General features: G+C 41.1%; 1 protein-coding gene across 1 annotated transcript in view; it reads right to left on the bottom strand.

Moving 5' to 3' along the window:
* Window positions 1–13953: 13953 nt before the first annotated feature.
* The window catches only part of kifap3a (kinesin-associated protein 3a), a 218747-nt gene continuing 211459 nt past the window's right edge, over window positions 13954–21241 (bottom strand). The window contains exon 20 of the mRNA XM_043699509.1: window positions 13954–14744. Within this exon, the coding sequence (XP_043555444.1) occupies window positions 14636–14744 (109 nt within the window). The 3' untranslated portion in view covers window positions 13954–14635. The remainder of the gene's footprint in view (window positions 14745–21241) is intronic.

Below are 21241 nucleotides of genomic sequence, written 5' to 3'. Positions count from 1 at the left end.
ACACCTCCCCCCTCACTTCCCTCCAAGGCCCCAAGGGATCCTTCCATATCCGCCACAGATTCACCTGCACCTCCACACACAATCATCTATTCATCCTCTGCACCCGATGTGGCCTCCTCTATATTGGGGAGACAGGCCGGCTACTTGTGGAGCGTTTCAGAGAACACCTCTTTGTGCGGATGTCCCGGAGATGTTTTCTGAAGCACTTTGCAAGAAGGTATCCAGTCTCCCTAATGTAAAGGAGACCGCATCTGGAGCAACGGATGCAATAAATGACATTTGTGGAAGTGCAGGTGAAACTTTTATGGATGTGGAAGGCTCCTTTTGGGCCTTGGATGGAGTGGGGGGGGCGCAGGGTGAGGTGTGGCCTCAGGTTTTGCAATTCCTGTGGTGGCAGGGGAAGATGCCAGGAGGGGAAGGTGGGTTGTTGGGGGGCATGGACCTGACCAGGTAGTCACGGAGGGAACGGTCTTTGTGGAAAGCGGATAAGGGTGGGGAGGGAAATATATCCCTGGTGGTGGGGTCCGTTTGTATGTGGCAGAAATGTCGGCGGATAATACGGTTTATGTGGAAGTTGGTAGGGTGGAAGGGGAGGACCAGAGGGGTTCTGTTCTTGTTGAGGTTGGAGGGGTGGGGGTTGGGGACGAGGTGCAGGACATGGATGAGATGGATTGGAGGGCAAATTCAACCATGTGGGAGGGTAAATTATGGTCTTTAAAGGAGGCGGCCATCTGGTGTGTTCTGTGGTAGAACTGGTGCTCCTGGAAGCAGATATGGCGGAGGTGAAGGAATTGAGAATACGAGATACCATTTTTGCAGGAGGTATGGTGGGAGGAGGTGTAATCCAGGTAGCTGTGTGAGTCGGTGGGTTTGTAAAAAAGGTTGGTATTGAGTCGGTTGTCATTGATGGAGATGAAGAGGTCCAGGAAGGGGAGGGAAGTGTCAGGTTGGGGTGAAATTGATGAACTGCTCAACCTCCTCGTGGGACCATGAGGTGGCGCTGATGCAGTCATCAATGTAGTGGAGGAAAAGGTGGGGAGTGGTGCCGGTGTAACTACGGAAGATGGACTGTTCTACGTAGCCGACAAAAAGACAGGCATAGCTGGGGTCCAATGGCTGGAGGAAGTGGGAGGATTCGAAAGAGAAATTGTTGAGGGTGAGGACCAGTTCAGCCAAATGAATGAGAGTGTCAGTGGAAGGATACTAGTGGGGATGTCGGGGGGAAGAAACAGAGTTTTGGAGGCCCTGGTCATGGCAGATCAGCCCTCCAACCGCAACAAGGACAGACCCCCCCAGTCCTCACCTTCCACCCCATCAACATCCACACAAATCGCATCATCCGTTGACATTTCCGCCACCTACAAATGGACCCTACTGCCAGGGATATATTTCCCTCCCCATCCCTATCCGCTTTCCGCAAAGACCGGTCCCTCTGTGACAACCTGGTCAGGTCCGCGCCCCCTCAACAACCCACCCTCCCCTCCTGGCACCTTCTGCCACCGCAGGAATTGCAAAACCTGTGCCCACACCTCCCCCCTTCACCTCCATCCAAGGCCCCAAAGGAGCCTTCCACATCCATCAAAGTTTCATCTGTACTTTCACATGTCATTTATTGCATCTGTTGCTCCAGATATAGTCTCCTTTACACTGGGGAGACTGGACGCCTTCTCGCAGAGCACTTCAGGGAACATCTGTGGGACACATGCACCAGTCAACCCCAGCGCCCCGTGGCCGAACATTTCAACTCCTCTTCCCACTCTGCCGAGGACATGCAGGTCCTGGGCCTCCTCCACCGGCACTCCCTCCCTCCGACGCCTGGAGGAAGAACGCCTCATCTTTCGGGACCCTTCAACCCCAGGACATCAATGTGAACTTCATCAGTTTACTCATTTCTCCTCCCCCCACCTTACCCCAGTTCCAAACTTCCAGCTCAGCACCATCCTCATGACCTGTCAATCTTCCTTCCCACCTGTCCGCTCCACCCTCCTTTCCAACCTTATCACCTTTACCCCTTCCTCCATCCACCTATTGCTCTCTCAACTACCTTCTCCCCAGCCCCACCCCCTCCCATTTATCTCTCCACCCCCGAGGCTTCCAGCCTCACTCCTGATTGAAGGGCTCCTGCCCGAAACGTCGATTTTCCTGCTTCTCGGATGCTGCCTGACCTGCTGTGCTTTTCCAGCACCACTCTAATGTAGACTCTAATCTCCAGCATCTGCAGTCCTCACTTTCACCTGTGATTCTAAGTCTACTGCCTGGGCTGCATTACTGACCTTGGCACAAATAAACAGTGAAGCAGTATGAATTTGTACAAATTGTATCTGTAACAGCCTTGATACAGGCGTGGGTTGAAGATTGAGGGATCCCACACAGTTCCCCAACAGATCCTTTGAAGCAACCAGTGCATAAAAAATTTAGTGCAGCTGTCACCTTGACAGCCACCTAAGTAGGAATAGCCATCCATCCCTTCAGTTTGAGGTCTTGCTGCAGCAGATGACAGTCCTGTACAGTGTCCTGGGACATTCTCAATCTGTGGCAGCAATATGCCTTGCTCATCTGGAGGAAGTACAGTCGAGGATGATCGACATGAAGACTCCTGTATTTCCTCCACTTTCCGAGAGGACCATCGGCTGTCAGTTCTGACTTCATATGGACGCCTGTTAACAAATCTATTTTTACTCAATTTCTCTATGCCTTTGCTGAGGATGAATCTAAAAAAAAAACAAGGTGGCGTGTTGGAGATGGATTATAAAGAGGAGTCTTGAGTCCTATTTCAGCACAATTTGACTTTTATTCGGAGCTTCCTACCAACGCAGCCTGGGAGAAGTCACTGGACACAGACTCCAAGCCACGCCCCCAATAAAATACAGGATATTTATAGATTCCTCACTACAATGGTAACATTCAAAATTGACACTCCACTGTGACCGTTATGCATCTCCTCAGACATTTGACAGCTGCATCATACTGAGTGGGTGCTGTTTATTACCTTATGAAGCTCTAAGTGTTTATTTTCCCAAGGTCATAGTGACTAAGTAATGTTTTGCAATTGCCCTCTTACAATGCTATCTGTTTTCTTATGTCCTTTCGTGAGAGTTTCTGTTTATACCCTTCATTATTCATCATTCAATCATTGGTGTTTATACCATTTGTCATATGTCCCCTGGTCCTTGGTATTTATACTATTTGTCATTCAATCCCCTTGCTGGCAGGATGGGGGCTTCTCCCAGTTATCGACAGTCACTTATCTAAGGATTTTAACTGAAATCCTTAACATTAGTTTGTTAGTTGGACTTATAAATTCAATATACCTCCATGTATAATATGTAATGACAATTACTTAAAAAGTCTTTGATTATGGTGGGGTCAAACTTTCCCTTCTGTATTTTACTAAGTAAAAAGTTTTCTCTTCCACTAAGATTTCCATGAGGCACTTCATTATTTTCTCTGGTTGTCATGAGCATGAAGGCCATGATTCTGACTCTGAAAACTGCTGCCTCAATTCTTTTCAGCCACCTTTAGTTTCAGTCAACTAAAAACCACAGGCAGCCATTTTATGTTAGCTTCAGCCATGGGCAACTCCACTTTAGGCCCTTGTCCGAGGTACGAAGCTGGCCTACATCTTATGGCACTGACCTATGCAATAATAACTCTTTTTTCAATATTTGCCATCTAATTTTCCACTTTATTTCAATTGCTCATTGTCATGTCCAGTTAACCCTTAACGACTAGCCCTTAATGGTCTGTTTTGAAAATACCATTTTTGAAGTACATACATGTTCAATAATCACAAGCTGATTATACACGATTAAAGTTTAAGATTGGTTCATACTTAATTAGTGACAGATTATGCATGAATTTGAAAGATTCTCCAGCCCTTCTTTCATTTTTACCCATCCTGTAGATATTTCTTCAGTACTTTTCCCTCTGTCTCTAATTATAATTCTTACCTCATCCTCACCAAAAATTAGTTTCTCTATGGATTGTGTGTCAGTGCCTTATCATTTAAACTATGATGTGGCGATGGACTGGGGTGGACAAAGTTAAAAATCACACAACACCAGATAATAGTCCAACAGATGTAGTGTGATTTTAACATTTAAACTATGTTTATGTGCTCTTCCAGGCCAACTAATCATTTTGTCAAGTAGGTGTACATGTCCGAGGCTCATTCTTCAGTGCATCTTCGCCATGCATTCACGCATGTTAGTTAGTTAACCACCACCATTGCACACTTATATCAGTTTCCCAAGATCACAGCACACACTCTTGACTTTCAAGTGATCTTTTCAAATGATCAAAAGTTGCTGGAGGGTGCCTGTGATCCTCCTCACCTGGTCCAGTGTCCAGGTGGTGGCCAAATCAGCCAATTTAGTTTTTTCTAAAAAAAACCTCAGGGCTCACTTATCTCCAAGAGAAAACCTTTAATTATCTAATTCTACCTACACTTTGATTTCATTTAATACACCCAAGCTGAGTCATTTCCATTTAATGCTGTCATTTTTTTTTGCTGTTACTATTCTTTTATTCTAAATGTGGCCCCATTAATTACCATTATAACTGATTCAGGAACTCTGGAGAACCTTACTGTCCAGAGTACAAGAAAGAAGTATGTTCTTGCAATAGTTTTAACAGAGACAAACAAACATTATTACTGTGTCGTTTCAAGCATTACCAAATTTTGACAACTTGGTCTTTCTTACAAAATAAAATACATACAATTTTCTCAAATGTAACTTGCTACATTATATTGGGCTTTCCTTTTTTAAAAATTATTCCAAGTTCACAATCGACAACTGACAAGTTTCTTTGTGATAACCCCTGCAGTGTTGTTGGGCTAACAGGTTTCAATTAATTTCTTCCAAAACAATCTATCCCACTTTTTCCTGACACAAATTAAACCCCTAGACATTTTCCATTGGCTCTTCTTTTAAATTAAAATTTAAAGATTTAAATTAATTTGCCCTTTAACATTCAATTGAATTTCCCAGTGCGTGTTTGAACTAGGAATTTGTATCAATTACTTCTTTCAATTCCAATTTCAGAAACAATTACATCCAGGTTTTAAATAGTGCTCTAATATTGGGGGTTCTAATGATTTCGTCACTTTAGGGTTCTCCTGATTTCAAGGTGCTGCCTTCACAAGAATTCCAGCTCCCCTGCTGTGTTCTTGAAACCTGTTCAGAAACAAAAACTAAAATTCAATGTAACTGGAGGAAGCCCAGGGGTTAATATCCACCCAACACAGGTTTCCACACAAAAGGTGTGAGAGAAGATTTACAACCGGCAGCAGGAAGAGTTAACTCTGCTTGCCTCAGAAGGGGCAGAGCCCAAGTCACCGGGTGACTTCACGTCATACTTCCACATATTCAGTTTAAAGTACTGTCAGAAAATATTTCAATAATCTTAAACTGGAATTTAAAAAAAACATTTTTAAAAAAAAACTATATGGACAAAACATTTCTTATTCCAAATTCAAAGTTCAAATTGGATATGTTCCAAAAAGATCTATCTATATTTTGAGAACAAACTAAATCTTTTTTTCCTACAGCAGCTTAAAAAGAAAATTTAAACTTGTCAATAAAATAAGCTTTGAAAGTGTCAAATCGATGATACTTTTGGACTTCTCCTTGATTCAGTACTGATTTTACTTGAATGTACGGTATGCTGTCCTTGCAACTGTCATGGGAGCTCTGTGAATTCAGTTCAGTTTTCACAGAGGATTTCTTTAACTTCACTGGGGGAAAGGGACTTCTTGATCTCTTCTCTTTAACTGTGTCTAAGGGTGCTACTCCTTTGTTCAACCCCTTCCAACTCATCGGTGACATTATACACTGACTTTGTCTCACCACACAGACATGAACAGTGGGGGAAATGCTGTCAACAATATTCTCAAGGTCTTGCAAGATAAAAGCCCCAGTTGCTGTCTGTTCACAGATTTCCATCAGGTGTGTTTCGATTTTCTATATCAGAAGAGAAGTCCATTTCACCATCAGTTTCAACATCAACATCCAATTTTTCCAGTTGCAATGTTGGGATACCTGCAGCCTTTTCTTTGTATTGAGTACAGCTTTCCTGATGGTAATTATTTTTACCTTGCATCGCTTACCAATTCCCACAGTTTTGTATCTTCTTTATCTAACTTGAAGCACACAAATGAGCACTGTAGGCTAACTTGTTACGGACAGTTTCTAATTCAGTTGTTCCTTTATAACCTCTTTTGAAAGTCTATCAAGGACATACTCATAATTACCATTGCATATTTCTATAATCATTAACATGGGGAATATCAGAAATTAAACAGATTGTTAGTAATACGACAGGTCGGTATTTGCAGCATACACAAATGACAGCTTACTATAGTCCTCAATATAGTGGAACATGGAGGACTTCAACAAGGAAGGCCATGGATTACCTGGAAGTGGACCTTTGATGTAGTAGACATTATTTGCTTTATTCAGCATTAGCCATGTTGCGCAAATACAAGAGGTTGTAGGTTCAGAAGGATTAGTGAGACCTTGTTCCTTTCCACCCAGCCCCCTCATCATCCAAAAAGGAAGAAATACATATAAGATCATATTGTCAAATATCTACAGTTCAATAACAGAATAAATCTGCTCTGTGCCATTTGCAGCTTGAGATCTTGTGGCTCTGAGGTGATACTTTTGCTTTACAGAGATGTTCATAATCAATTTGGAATGACCAATGACACTGTCAAGATTGTTTGTATCCAGGACTGTTTTCAACAGTCACTGGTCACTGCTTTTGGTTCACATACAAAGTTGAGATTTTAGATGTCTTAACTTTTCCTGTGTAAATGCCTGATTAAAGCATTTGTCCCTTGAAGAGGCTCAAATGGTGGCTCAGTGGTTAGCACTACTGCCTCACAGTACCAGGGACCCAGTTTGATTCTTGCCTCGGGTGATTGTCTGTGTGGAGTTTGCACATCCTCCCGTGTCTGCGTGGGTTTCCTCCAGCTGCTCCGGTTTCCTCCCACATTCCAAAAGATGTGCAGGTTTGGTGAATTGGCCACAATTAGACAGAGGTAAATGTAGGGAAATGAGTTTGGGTGGGTTACTTTTCACAGGATCGGTTGGGCTGAAGGGCCTGTTTCCACACGTAGGGAATCTAATCTAAATCACTCACAAGTAAAGCTGCTTCCTCAGACAGCAAAAAAAACTTTCTCCACCACTCCAGTTGTGTTGACAGACACTTTTCATTTCCATTCCACATTTGCAATTTGGATAAAGATGAAAGACAACATAAATAGCACTTTGCAAAGAGTCTCAGACTGAGTCTTTCAATCTAGGTGACACCCTAAATCTAAATGTTCCTTTCTAATTTGAAATCTTTGTCAACCTCACTTCCAAGCATCCACAGGTTTCCATCCTTTTTTTTCATTTAAGATATCTCCCCACTTTACCTAGAACCGCAGACCTAAAGCTTAGTCATGTCAACAATCATGATGAACTGTGCCCCCACCAAAACCAGGGTGCTCATCAATGACACCACCCCAAAACTCCCACATCCCAAACCCGCAGTAACCACTGTCCTCCAATGCTCTATGTCTACCACTTTAGCGCATTAAATTGTTGCCCCCTTCACATATGCCCCCTTATTCTCTCCTCTGTATCCAAGCATCCTCCAATTCCCATAATTGACTTCTCAAATGTGCTGACCAAAACAGCAATCCTCTGAGAGCCGACCTTGACATTCAGTGAACATATCTCTGGGACTGACTGCAGCCAGCCAGCTCTCCCCCCACCCCCAAAACTGACTTGTATGTGCATAAATGAACAGAATATGCAGTTCCCTGACTGACATACCATTAATCCCTTGACCGGTTGCAGGTCTGAATTTGCAGATTGCCTGTAGCCCTTTTCCCGGCTTATAATGATATAGAACCTCTGACCATGAACTCCAAGTGGCTAACTTACCATGTCCAATCGGACAATGCCCTTGACAGACTGTAGTGGGACTGCCTAACTGATGACAGTCTCCCTTTTTACTTCACTGAGGATTATTCACCATAGTCTTTGAAACATGGCCATTTGATTGAAGCACATTTTGTGCGTACACTGCAGGTGTAACATTGATGTAGCAATGTTGCCTTTGATTGATCATGCTGGCAACAATGACAAGCTACACAGATTTGTATCTGCACAACAAGGCAAGACAAGACAAAAATATTATTAGTGTCTAAATTCTGAATGAGCTGCAAAAAAAGTGCAGAAAGGTAAGACAGAGATACTGACAGCATCCAAAGAGACACAAAGTGAATGAGTGCTCAGAAAACAAGCCAAAACCCCTTAGATATACCCTGATCTGACACAAGTCTGATGCCTGCCCTTGAGAGAAAGTGAGGGCTGCAGATGCTGGAGATCAGAGCTGAAAATGTGTTGCTGGAAAAGCGCAGCAGGTCAGGCAGCATCCAAGGAACAGGAGAATCGACGTTTCGGGCATAAGCCTGAAGAAGGGCTTATGCCCGAAACATCGATTCTCCTGTTCCTTGGATGCTGCCTGACCTGCTGCGCTTTTCCAGCAACACATTTTCAGCTCTGATGCCTGCCCTCGTGTGCAAACCTGGCAGTAGATTGCAATGTAAGGTGTCAGTGAGCTTCAAAGTGCAGTATTGAAATGAATTGAATATGTGAAGATGTGCCATGATGATATGGTGAAGGTGATGCAAGTTTAGTACCAACCTCCTTGGACAAAGAAATGCAGGTTATCGCTGCCAAGAGGCTGGGGATTGCTGGACAAGTGGCAGGCACCTGCTCTGACTTCCATGTTAGAAATTGTCAGTGTCTCATTTCTCTGCATTTTCTATGAAAATAGCAAATGGCATATAAATTAGGTCAGATTAGGTAATAATGAGATGTTAATTCATGCAAATACACCCCTTGCCCCTCACTAGCGAGATTCCCAACTTGCTGTTAAACCCATGGGTGGAAAAAAAATCAAGACTTCAATTTTCTAATGTCAAAGATCGCGATCTCAACATATTTTCTCATCTGAGTTTTGATTGCAAATGTGATCAAGGGGCTTGGAAGATTTTGCCCATTGTTGTTGTAGGTGATTCTCCATTCTGGGAGTCCATGATGGGGTATTATACTGGGAGCAGTTATGATCCATCCATAATGGCTCCTGAGTTCTGGAGTTGCTTGCCTCAGTGGCCAGGAGTTCCTTGTCCCAGCTCCTAATACCAGCTGAAGCCTGCTCACAGCCGATCAACTGCCTGATTACTGGAAGGTCCAGATATAGGCTAAAAGTAGGAAGATACCACCTTCTAACTAAAAGTTAGTAAAAATATGTAAAAAGATAAATTCTAATTCTTTCTTTTATCACCCAACTACCTGTAATATAACACTTTTCATTGAATTAAATTGCCATTTAAGTCCAGGCATGCTGGACATAGGATTCTTTTTGCCTCCTTTCACAATGTAAGTATTCTTTCCGATCCTTAGGAGAGTTAATTTTTTTTTCTTGAAAAACTTGTGGACTTGCAGAATCACAAAATTGTTTCAGTGCAGGAGGCCATCTGGCCCATGGTATCTGCACCAGACAGTACATTCCATACCCTAAATACTCAGTTTTCTTCTCACTTCTCATTTGTTTCTTACACAAAACACATTAAAACTGTGCTCTCTCGTATTTCAAATCTTCTCTTAACCATCTCTCCAAGGAAAACAGTCCTAACTTCATCAATGTTTCCTCATAAGTGTAATGTTTTCTCCCACCAACATTCTCATCAATCTTTTCTGCATTCTCTACAATTCATTCACACCCCTCCTGTAAGTGTGGTGCCCAGAACTGTACACAATACTCTGGTTGAGGTCTAATCAGTAGTTTATACAAGTTCGTTATAATCTCCCTGTTCTTGTACCCTATGAACCTATTAATAAATTCTTGAACTTTATGCTTTACTAAAAGCTCTACCTCCCTGTCTTGGCACATTGAGAGACTTTTGTATGTATGGATCGTCTCTTTGCCCTTGTACCCGTTAGACTAGATTTTATATTCCATGTCCTTTCTACCAAAATGCATCACCTCATACTTATCTGCTTTGAACTTCATCTGCCACCACTCCACCAACATGTCAATGGCCTTTTGAAGTTCTACACTGTCCTCACAGTTTACAATTCTTCCAAGTTTTGTATCGTCTGCACACTTTCTTCCAACTCAAAAAATATCCCCAATAACCATTACTGTCTGTTCCCTATCCCTCAGTGTATCCACATTGCTACTGTCCAAACATAGAAAGGGCTGGAGAAACTCAGCTAGTCTGGCAACATCTGTGGAGAGAAAAACATAACTTACATTGAATGTAGTGACCCTTTGTCAGAACTGAAAGCAGCTCAGAAATGGTGGCATTTATGCTGATGATGGGATTTGGGATGGGAATTGAGATGAATACTTTGAGATAATGCCAACAGAGAGAGAGAGAGAGAGAGAAAAAATACAAGCAGACAATGGAATTGCTGATAGTCAACCTGGAAAGAAATAGGTTCTAATGGAAACTGTGGATAGATAAAGATGGGTTGACTGTGCTTAGAGCAACTCATACAGAGCAGAATCTGGAGTGTGGGGGTGTGTAAGAGATGGAGAAAGGTGTTAAACTCAATGTTGAGTCCTGAGGGCTAAAGTTCCTAGGCAGAAGATGGTGCGTTGTTCCTCCAGCTTGTGTTGCTACTGTCCCTTTTATTCCTTGAGCTATCATGTTTCTTACAAACCTCTTATCTGGCACCATATTGAACAACTGTTAGAAGACCATGGACATCACAAACAGCCTTCCATTCATTAATCCTCTCAGCTAGCTTGGTAAAAAAACTCTAGTAAAGTTTAGACTTCAGGTGTTTTGTCAAGAAACTTTGGACAGACTGGGCTTGTATCTCCAGGAATTTAGAATAGTGACTGGTGACTTGATTGAAAAGTTGGAAATCCTGAGGGATTTTGACAGGGTATATTTGGAGAAGATATTTCTTATTATGGAAGAATCCCAAATTACCGGTCACTGCTTAAAAATCAGAGATTGCCCATTTAAAACAGATTAGCAAAATGTTTTCTTTGAAGATTGAGTTTCTTTGGAACTCTCTTCCTGATAAGGTAGCGGAAGCACAGTCCTTGAATACAGTACCCATGGGGGAATACGTTCCAAGACATACCGTGGAAGCTAGAAAACACGGATGGGAGCAAACCCATTCATGTAAATGGAAAACTTACCTACCCGGCAGCCTCCAGTCCTGGAAGGTTCCCTGTAAAATGTTGGGGCCATAGTAAACCACGGGTAACTGAAACCGCGGAAAATGATTCCGCGGATACAGGGGTCGCTCTGCATTTCTAACTCATAGGTAGGTGATAGAAGTAGTGCTTCAGTGATACCCTCAAGGCATCACTGGCTAAGTGCGGCATTCCTACAGCTGCCTGGGAATCAATGGACCAAGACCAAGCAAAGCAGAAGAGGCAGCATCTGGGAAGGTGTTGAGCACCTCAAGACTTGCCATTGGGGAAAAAGTGGAAGCCAGGCAAAAACAGCAAAAGGAACACACTGCCCCACCCACCCCTTCCTGCACCACTTTCAGTCCCAAGTGTAATAGAGCCTGTGAAAGCTGCATCGGTCTGTACAGCCACCTATGGATTCATCTGTGTGTGGAAGAGAGTCATCCTCATCTGCGAGGATCCACCAGTGAGGATGATGGTGCCAGTGTTGCTCCATAACTCCAAGTATCTATCGTCCTCACTGATATCCGGAACAGGAAACCAGTTAATGAATGAGACCTCTACAGGACTCCTGCACTGTTTCTCTTAGACTTATTGACAGTTTCCTGTTCCATAACTGCCTACTTGCCCCTAACCTGCAATATGACCAATTAATTATGCTCTGCACTTGGTTCTCTACCTGATGCATACACTTCAGTGTTAGTTATTGTTTGAGCTCTGAAATCCAGAACTCAAGTTTACGCAGCTAATGACACTGGCTGCACGTGGGCCCATCTACATCACTACCATTGCACATGACAAGCATTCTGTTTGGCTGAGTCAAGAGTGTGTTGCTGGAAAAGCACAGCAGGTTAGGCAGCATCCGAGGAGCAGGAGAATCGACGTTTCGGGCCAGAGCCCTTCATCAGGAATGAAATGTCGATTCTCCTGCTCCTCGGATGCTGCCTGACCTGCTGTGCTTTTCCAGCAACACACTCTCAATTCTGATCTCCAGCATCTGCAGACCTCAGTGACTCCATTCTGTTTGGCTGAGCTATCCTGGTGTATCTTAAGCACAAACCTTTAAATCACTTTACTTACTTTAGAATCAGTTATTTTTATATACTTTAACCTTACCCAGGTACTATCAACTATAAGTTGGAGATTAGTATTCTTACTTAGAAGTGTTTCACTCAAATTCCCTGTCCTGTGGCTAAAGTTCTTATTTCCTGCTATTAGTTTAGAAATTTGCTTTTTCCAAAATTACTGGAGACACAACTACTTATTAATTAATCAGTTCTTCACTTTTCTGTTATGTAACTCAGACTTTACTCAAATTTCGGGTGAGCAGCTCAGTTCAATACCCGGGATGGTGAGTGGAAGATCCCAAACCTCAGTCTCTCTAAGTCCACCAGCCCCAGAACATGCTCCACATAGGTCTGAGTCCCCTCACCCTTATTTTTCCTTTGGTATTTCTATAGTACAAAATTTAGAAATCACCCTTGAAGACCTCCTTTTAAGCATATATTATACATCACAGCAGAGACATTAGGATCATGGATATTTTATGGTCAAACAAATGTGCATTTTCTCCACATCTCATTCATTTTCGTATGGCTTCTTGCTTATGGAACTCTGCTCTTCTGCAGTTCGTTGGAAAGATCCTCCTTCTGATTTCATGCCTTTAGGACCTCATCTAGTCACATCCACATCTCTCTGGTATTCAGAGTTCTAGCTCCAATTTTGCTTTCTTCATAACCCTATTTGAGATCTGCTTTCATCAAGCACACTACTTCCTGAAAATCTTAAAATATTTACAAATTTTGTAGGAGACTTTTTACACTCTTTACAGAAGGTTGAATGTTGGATAAGAGGTTAAAAGGGATGTTTGTGTGTTCTGGCTTAAATCTACAGTCAAAAATGTTGCTTGCACTTTTAAACAGCACATGTAATTGGCATGGCCTGGATCATCCTTTTCCTTCAGAACTAGTAATTGGCTGGCTATGGCTATTTACTCTATAATATATAGAAAAGTTTTAACTTGCAATGTTTTGATCATGAATTCTATCATTAAAAGAAAACAATGTGCTTCAACAAGATATTAGCTAATTATAATCATAAAATCAAGCCTGTTTAACATAATTCATCCCAGTCCAACAATGCTCCTTTTGCTACTTTAATAAGTGTTATGAATCTAGCAATCATGACAGTAAATTGGATCAAAATTTATTGAAAGGTTACTGAAATGTAGTAAAGAATTCAGCGAGTGCCTGTTCCACAAAGAACAACATCAGCATCTCCTCCAAAGGAGCATTCTGTGAAGACTGTAGGAATACAACAACTTCTTGCAAATTTCATTGCACAGAAAAAAGCTTTGGGAGAGAAAGGATAAGATTGTTTTACATCATATGGAAATGAGGGGGAAAAGATCAACTGAACCTTCAAGCCTATCCCCAGATTTTAATGGTGCAACTCAGCATAAGTTCGGGTTATCAGAAGCCATGCAAGTGACAACAAAACAAACATCTAACACAGCCTGCCATGAAGGATTGCCCACTGGGAGACATTCCATCCAGTTAGGTGAAAAGCGACTCACTTTTTAAAGACTCTGTTCATAATTATTCATGTATTGACTTTTGAATGGTGAGCATTAATGCTGCTTTTGTTTTCATCTAATCTATATATTTTCCAGCAAATCTTCACTGAGAGAGCAACTCTGTAATTGAACAGTTAACATAAATAAACATTGCTGTTGCGCATATTTTGAGTTCTCATTTATTAATTCACTATGTTCATTTAATGTAAAACAGATACAACACATATGATAGAGTGGAAGCTGTGCCAAATCTATTTAAAATTCACATTTGTTCATAGGCCACAATAATGTCTATATAAATAGAAACAAGTTTCAAGTTCATGGAACAAAAGAAATGCATCAACCAGCGACAAATATAATTCATGTTGTTTCAAGCTAACTATGAGGCTGTGCAATTACATAACCATTTGAGTAACAAAATAAATGGCTTGGACTACTGTATTCAGTATAGTAATTAGCTTTAAAGATAAAAATTAATGTAAAATATATTAGGATAAGAAGCATTTTATCAGATGAACTCAAGACCCTATAACTTAAGCAGCCAACATATTAGCTTTTAGTATCCACTTATTTGAGACTACTCTTTGTAAATCACACCCTCTACTCCAAAATTATTCAACTGTCCAAAAGAATAGACAGAACCTATATTATGTAATAGAACGTACAACTAATATTTTCCATTACATCAGGGCATTGGTCATTACATAAATACATAGAAACCCTAAAACTGTATAGATCACCAGTTAGCTATGACAACATGCAACACTGACAACGATTCACAAAACATTACAGATTCAATTATATACAAAAGATTTCAGAATCAATAAATATTTCTTGTTGGGCTTATCTGCTTCCGAATGAATAGAGGTAAGGATCATCTGGACGATAACCATAGGCAGTAACTGGGCGCCCAGGAAAGTTAACTGCCTGGCCGAATCCTTCAATTGCCAAACTGAAAGCAGGGAAGTTGAAAACAAAAATAAGTAAAAAGACAAGGTGTCAGATTTTAAGTTCAACATTAGATTATTCAGGTACTTTACAAATAATTAACAAAGTATTCATTTTTAAAAATTTAATTCAATAATTCAGATTTGACAAAGCATGTGAAACAGATTTATCTTTTCACCCCTTTTTATCATATCACTTCAGACATATGGAATTTCTTTCAAAGCAAGTGACTGTATGGGCAGAATGCAACAGTTTCTATACAAGAAGATTGTACAAAACAATGGCAATTAATTTATTTTTAATGAATTAATGTAATTTTATATAGTTCTATTAGGAAGTCCCTCAGCCTCTGATGCTCTAGTGAAAACAATTGAACCATGATTTCTAGTTGGTCACCCTCTGCTTTCAGAATATCCTGTGTCCACTCAGACAGCTTTCTCCCTGACACCAGTGAAGCAACACAACATCCTGGAATCTTGCTGGCCACCACAGAAATGTCTGTGCCCCAATTATAAAGTCCCCTACTTCTACAGCTTGCATACAGTCTGATTCTCCCTGCTGTACAACAGAGCCAATCATGGTACCACTGATCTAACTGCTGCTGCTGTTGCTTTCCCTTGACGGTACAACTTGAGCAAACAATGAACATGACAGTCAGATTGCTGTGGGCATTACTCCAAAAACGAGAGATGCTCATCTGATCTTCTGCTTTCTGATGTTTTTAAAATTACAATCATGTTAGGTTTAATATAATTATCGTATACAGCGAATTCAATCTTTGACATATAAACAAAATCTTGTAGAAATCCAAATGGCAACATTAGATTCTCCACCTCCTGATGAGGACATTACTCTTCTAAACATTATTGCACCAGCAGTAAAAGTCAGGTGAGATATTCAATCCAAAGTAATTAAATGGAAAACAATGATTTGTTGGATACAGTTGATTTTACAAGGAAAATAGGTCTCAAGTAAATGATATAAATCAGCCAGTAGAGGATTTATGCATGGCAAAACAGCATAAATGGTTGAGAACATAAATGTCAAATATTTTAAACTTAGGGGCCAGATACACACCAAATCATATGTGAGAGTGTCATAGGTTATGTAAAAATGCAAGGCCCATGTTTACATAATGACATTCTTATATGTAAAAATGGAAAATTCTCAAATAAAAATAAACCTCTTGTCAAAAATAAAATGTCATTGCTGGAAACCTGAAATATAAATAAAGTGCTGGAGAAACACAGGTGTGACACTATCTACGAAGAGAGATACAAAGCTAACTTGTCAAATTCTCTTGTGTCAAACCAAAGTAAATCCACTTTTGGTCATCAGAAAAAAGGGGTTAAAATCCCTGAAAATCTGATTAACACAGTCATGAAAAGATTGATGACTTTCACTAGATTTTACCAGCTTACCTTGCTTTCAATAAGAAGGTGCTATCAATTGTTTGAGCAGCATTAGATACAACTGAAACGCTTTATCTTGGAGATTCTGGAGCTTCTAGGTATTTCAAATTACTAATCATTTGATACCACTACACCCTGAACTCAAGTTCTGCTGAAGACTAGGTAAATGGCCAATATTTTACAATTAAGTTTGATTATATCTTTACCAGAAGGCATCTAAAGAATATAAAACAAAGTGAGTAAAGTTAAGTTACAGATCTCCATGATCTAATTGAGTAATGAAAAAAATGAATGGCCTTAGTTTCCCCCATTTGAAAAAAAAATCTCTAGTTTCCCTGTTTCACAAGTCCATTGGTTGACCAAGATTTCTGGGATTTTTTTTCTATTAGTCTGTAAAGACAGATGTAAAGTGAGTGTTTAGTTTATCCACCACTTCCTTATCCCCACTTGCAATGGGTCTACATTTGGTAAAAAACAATGACTGCAGATGCTGGAAACCAGATTCTGGATCAGTGGTGCTGGAAGAGCACAGCAATTCAGGCAGCATCCGACGAGCAGCAAAATCGACGTTTCGGGCAAAAGCCCTTCATCAGGAATAAAGGCAGAGAGCCTGAAGCGTGGAGAGATAAGCTAGAGGAGGGTGGGGGTGGGAGAGAGTAGCATAGAGTACAATAGGTCAGTGGGGAAGGAGATGAAGGTGATAGGTCAGGGAGGAGAGGGTGGAGTGGATAGGTGGAAAAGGAGCTGGGCAGGTCGGACAAGTCCGGACAGGTCAGGGGATCGAAGCTAGGATGAGGTGGGGGAAGGGGAAGTGAGGAAGCTGTTGAAGTCCACATTGATGCCCTGGGATTGAAGTGTTCCGAGGCAGAAGATGAGGTGTTCTTCCTCCAGGCGTCTGGTGGTGAGGGAGCGGCGGTGAAGGAGGCCCAGGACCTCCATGTCCTCGGCAGAGTGGGAGGGGGAGTTGAAATGTTGGGCCACGGGGCGGTTTGGTTGATTGGTGAGGGTGTCTCGGAGATGTTCCCTAAAGCGCTCTGCTAGAAGGCGCCCAGTCTCCCCAATGTAGAGGAGACCGCATCGGGAGCAACGGATACAATAAATGATATTAGTGGATGTGCAGGTAAAACTTTGCTGGATATGGAAGGCTCCTTTAGGGCCTTGGATAGAGGTGAGGGAGGAGGTGTGGGCACAGGTTTTACAGTTCCTGCGGTGGCTGGGGAAAGTGCCAGGATGGGAGGGTGGGTCGTAGGGGGGTGTGGACCTGACCAGGTACATTTGTCCTAGTTAATGTTTTCCTTTTCACGTTCCCAAATAAGCTTTTATTGGTTGCCTTTAGTTCCTCACTAGTTTGCATTCATATTATCTTTTCCCCTTAATCGGATTTGTGGTCCTTTTGTCGTAATCTTCATGTTTACCAACTTTTCTGCCCTTTTATAAACCACTTCCTTTGATCTAATGCAATCTTTAACTTATTTTATCTACCTTTCCCTTTGAGTTTGTGCTTTAAAAGAAAGCATATTTGTTGTATATCATGTAGCATTTCAGTAAATACTGGCCATTGCTTGCCTACCATCTAGTCTTTTCGATTGTTTTCCGAATCCAACGTAGCTAATCTACCCCTCATAACTTCATAATTTCTTTTTCTTAGATTTAAGACCCTAGTTTCAAAATGAACTACATCATATTAAACTTTAAGTGAAATTACATCGTTATGTTCAGTATAACCCAAAGATTCCTTTACAGGAAGGTTATTAAATAGCCCTTTCTCATTGTACAATACTGAATCCAGAAGAGTCTGATTTAGTCAGTTCTCAGTATATACTCCAGGAATTTATCCTCCACAGCATTAGTGCCAATTTTGTTCACTCAATCTCCATGTAAATTGATATCACCCATTATTACTGTTTTACCCACATTAAATGCATCTCTAATTTTCTGATTTATACCACGCACAACATTATTAATGCAGTCTGTTGGTGTATAAACAATCCCTTCCAATGTTTGCTGCCCCTTACTGTTTCTTAATTCCACTTTAATTTAATATCTTGAAATTGAAACACAGCCGTCGATCCAAGATCCCTTCTTAAGTTCCTTATGAAGAGTGCTCACTACCTCCTTTTCCTATTTGCCTCTTCATGAAATACAAAATACATTTAGATGCCTCTTCATGGAATACAAAATACATTTAGATGTTCAATTCACAATCTTAACCTCATAATTACCTCAAATTGCATAGTCAAATCAGTGACATCTTTTGCAAATTATACATGTATCCAGATATAGGGGTGCCTTTAATTCTGCTTTTTAATTAGTATTCTCAATTCTGATTCTATTTGCTAATTAACTATTCTTCATATGTCTAATTTTGCTTCTCACTTTTCTATATCATTTTACCAGTTGTGCTTCCCTCAAATCTGGGTTCCCTCTGATCTGATCATCCCTACCAAGCAAGTTTAAACGCTATCACACTAGATTAAAGCTACCACAGCACTAGCGAACCTCTTTGCAGGGATGTTAATCCCAGTCTTGCCAATATGCAGCCCACCTATCATTTATAGGACCCACCTGGTCCAGAATCAGCACCAATACCTCTAAATATCCCAATAGCTCTTCTTCAAACATTTTGCAGCCACATGTTCAAATGCCCAATTCTATGTACAAGTAGGTGGGACTGAAAATACTGTAGTCCCAAAATTTACTGTTTTCTGTATCTTTCCTAACTCCTTTAGAAATGCCGGTGTTGGACTAGGGTGTACAAAGTTAAAAATCGCACAACACCAGGCTACAGTCCAACAAGTTTAATTGGAAGCTAGTGCTTCCAATTAAACTTGTTGGGACTATAACTTGGTGTTGTGCGATTTTTAACTTCCTAACTCCTTGGCTGCTTTCAGGACCTCATCCCCCTCCTCCTATGTCATTGGCACAGACGTTGTTCACCCTTATTCAGAATTTGTGTCCTGCAGCCACTATGACTATTTTTATACTATTAACTTTGATTTATATTTCTACTCTTTTAGTTTTGAATTTCAACTAGGCAACTAATTATTATTTGAAAGCCAAATGTAACCAATTACTTCATTTCATAATTTAAGCAACAGTGTGTTGCAGCAACATAACAAGAAGCCAAAGGAGCAAAACCGTCTTCAGAAAGACTAGTTATTCGAGATACTGTCTTCAAAAACTAGTCACATACTCTGCAACTTTCTTGCCCTGGATGGCTATACGAGGAGTGAAGAACTCCTGACGGCGTCACTCAAGTAATCTTCAAAGCACATAAACCTCTCCACTGTGCCAAAGGTGAGGGGACCATGGTGGCACTGGTGATGTTAGAGAGAAAGTGTTTCCAAAAGGTTAAGGGCAAAACAGGTGAAGGAACGCTGTGTCTCACTGGCTGCAAAGATGGAAGAAAGCTGCAGCAGCAAGATGATTTCAGTCATTGTGGATTGAAATCCGACCACACCCATCAAGATGTGTGGAGAATGATGGCAATCCATGGTCGTACTGTTAAACAAAGCAACGTGCAGGCTTCCACAAGGGTCAATATGCCAAGTCCTAAGATGATGAAAGATTGATGATTGGGACAGGGCTGCGAACCTGCTGTGTGCCTGGTCAAAATCTGGACACAGATAACAGATGTGTAGTGGTTGTTGGACACTTGCATTTGTGTTTTTGAAAAGTAGCATTTGTAACTATATAGTTCTCTCGAGGATATCCTTTGTTCATCAGAAACCAAAACAATTTGACACTGAAGTAATAGTGGTACACCTTCCTCAGTAGAGATGTGGGGAAGGGACTGGAAATGTTGCCCTAAGTATAAGCTGGCTTGCTTTCCCCTTGCTGGGCCATCACAACCAAAGGTGTAACATTCCAAATTTTTGCAATTTGGAATGTTACAACATTCAAAAAATTTCAAGGCTGATTGTTCTGAAAGAGGAACTGTAATTGAGAGCTTACAAGGCCACAAGTTGACATCACTGCCTTCCTGGGATGGGATAGCTATAGGGACAAGGAACGGTACACCTTTCATTGGAAAGGCTGGAAACAACCCTCATGTCCACAGTTAGTTTTGCCATACTGAACAGCATTTTTAAATGCACTGCCAGAACTCCCCAGTTCTATAACTCAAATAATCAATAACCAGTACTTCGACTTCAACAAAAATGTCGGCAGCAGGGATAATTCTCTTGTTATCATAAACAGTATCATTTCCTTTCTTTAAGTTGGTCACAGTTAAATTAGACATTCCATGGCATGTTCTCCCCTCAGATTGATTTTTATTCTGTACTGAAAAAAAATTCTGGAAATCACGGCGGGTCAGACAGCATCCATGAAGACAAAGAAAGCTAACGTTGTGAGTCTAGATAACTCTGATAAAGTTATCTTCCCTCTTCACCTTATGTAACTCACCTTGACAAAGAATCATTTTTGTTAAATAAATGAAACTAATTACATGACAAATATCATTAATGTTTGTTAGAAAAAATGACATTCATAACTAGTTGATAACAATAACATTAAATGTGAAAAGATACAAAAATAAAAAGCAATAAAAAGTTAAGAACTTTCATTCAACTTGTCTTTGAGTTTAAATTCCTTTGCTGTCTGATGCTGCCTTAAAGGGTGCTCACAGCTCCTCCAGCATTAGATGGCTTTGCTTTCCATGCATTGCAACCAAGATTTCAGGGAGTGATCAGCATCAGACTACTGGCCATTAAAAAGCACGAGCAGTTAAGTGGGTACTTTTGCAATGTGGTTGGTCTTCATAGAACATAGAAGAATACAGCGCAGTACAGGCCCTTCGGCCCTCGATGTTGCGCCGATCCAAGCCCACCTAACCTACACTAGCCCACTATCCTCCATATGCCTATCCAATGCCCGCTTAAATGCCCATAATGAGGGAGAGTCCACCACTGCTACTGGCAGGGCATTCCATGAACTCACGACTCGCTGAGTAAAGAACCTACCCCTAACATCTGTCCTATACCTACCCCCCCTTAATTTAAAGCTATGCCCCCCCTTGTAATAGCTGACTCCATAAGTGGAAAAAGATTCTCACTGTCGACCCTACCTAAACCCCTAATCATCTTGT

The sequence above is a fragment of the Chiloscyllium plagiosum genome, chromosome 11 (assembly GCF_004010195.1).
Source record: "Chiloscyllium plagiosum isolate BGI_BamShark_2017 chromosome 11, ASM401019v2, whole genome shotgun sequence".
Classification (NCBI taxonomy): Eukaryota; Metazoa; Chordata; class Chondrichthyes; order Orectolobiformes; family Hemiscylliidae; genus Chiloscyllium; species Chiloscyllium plagiosum.
The sequence above is the reverse complement of the archived record's forward strand: the minus strand, read 5'-3'. Positions and strand labels throughout refer to the sequence as shown.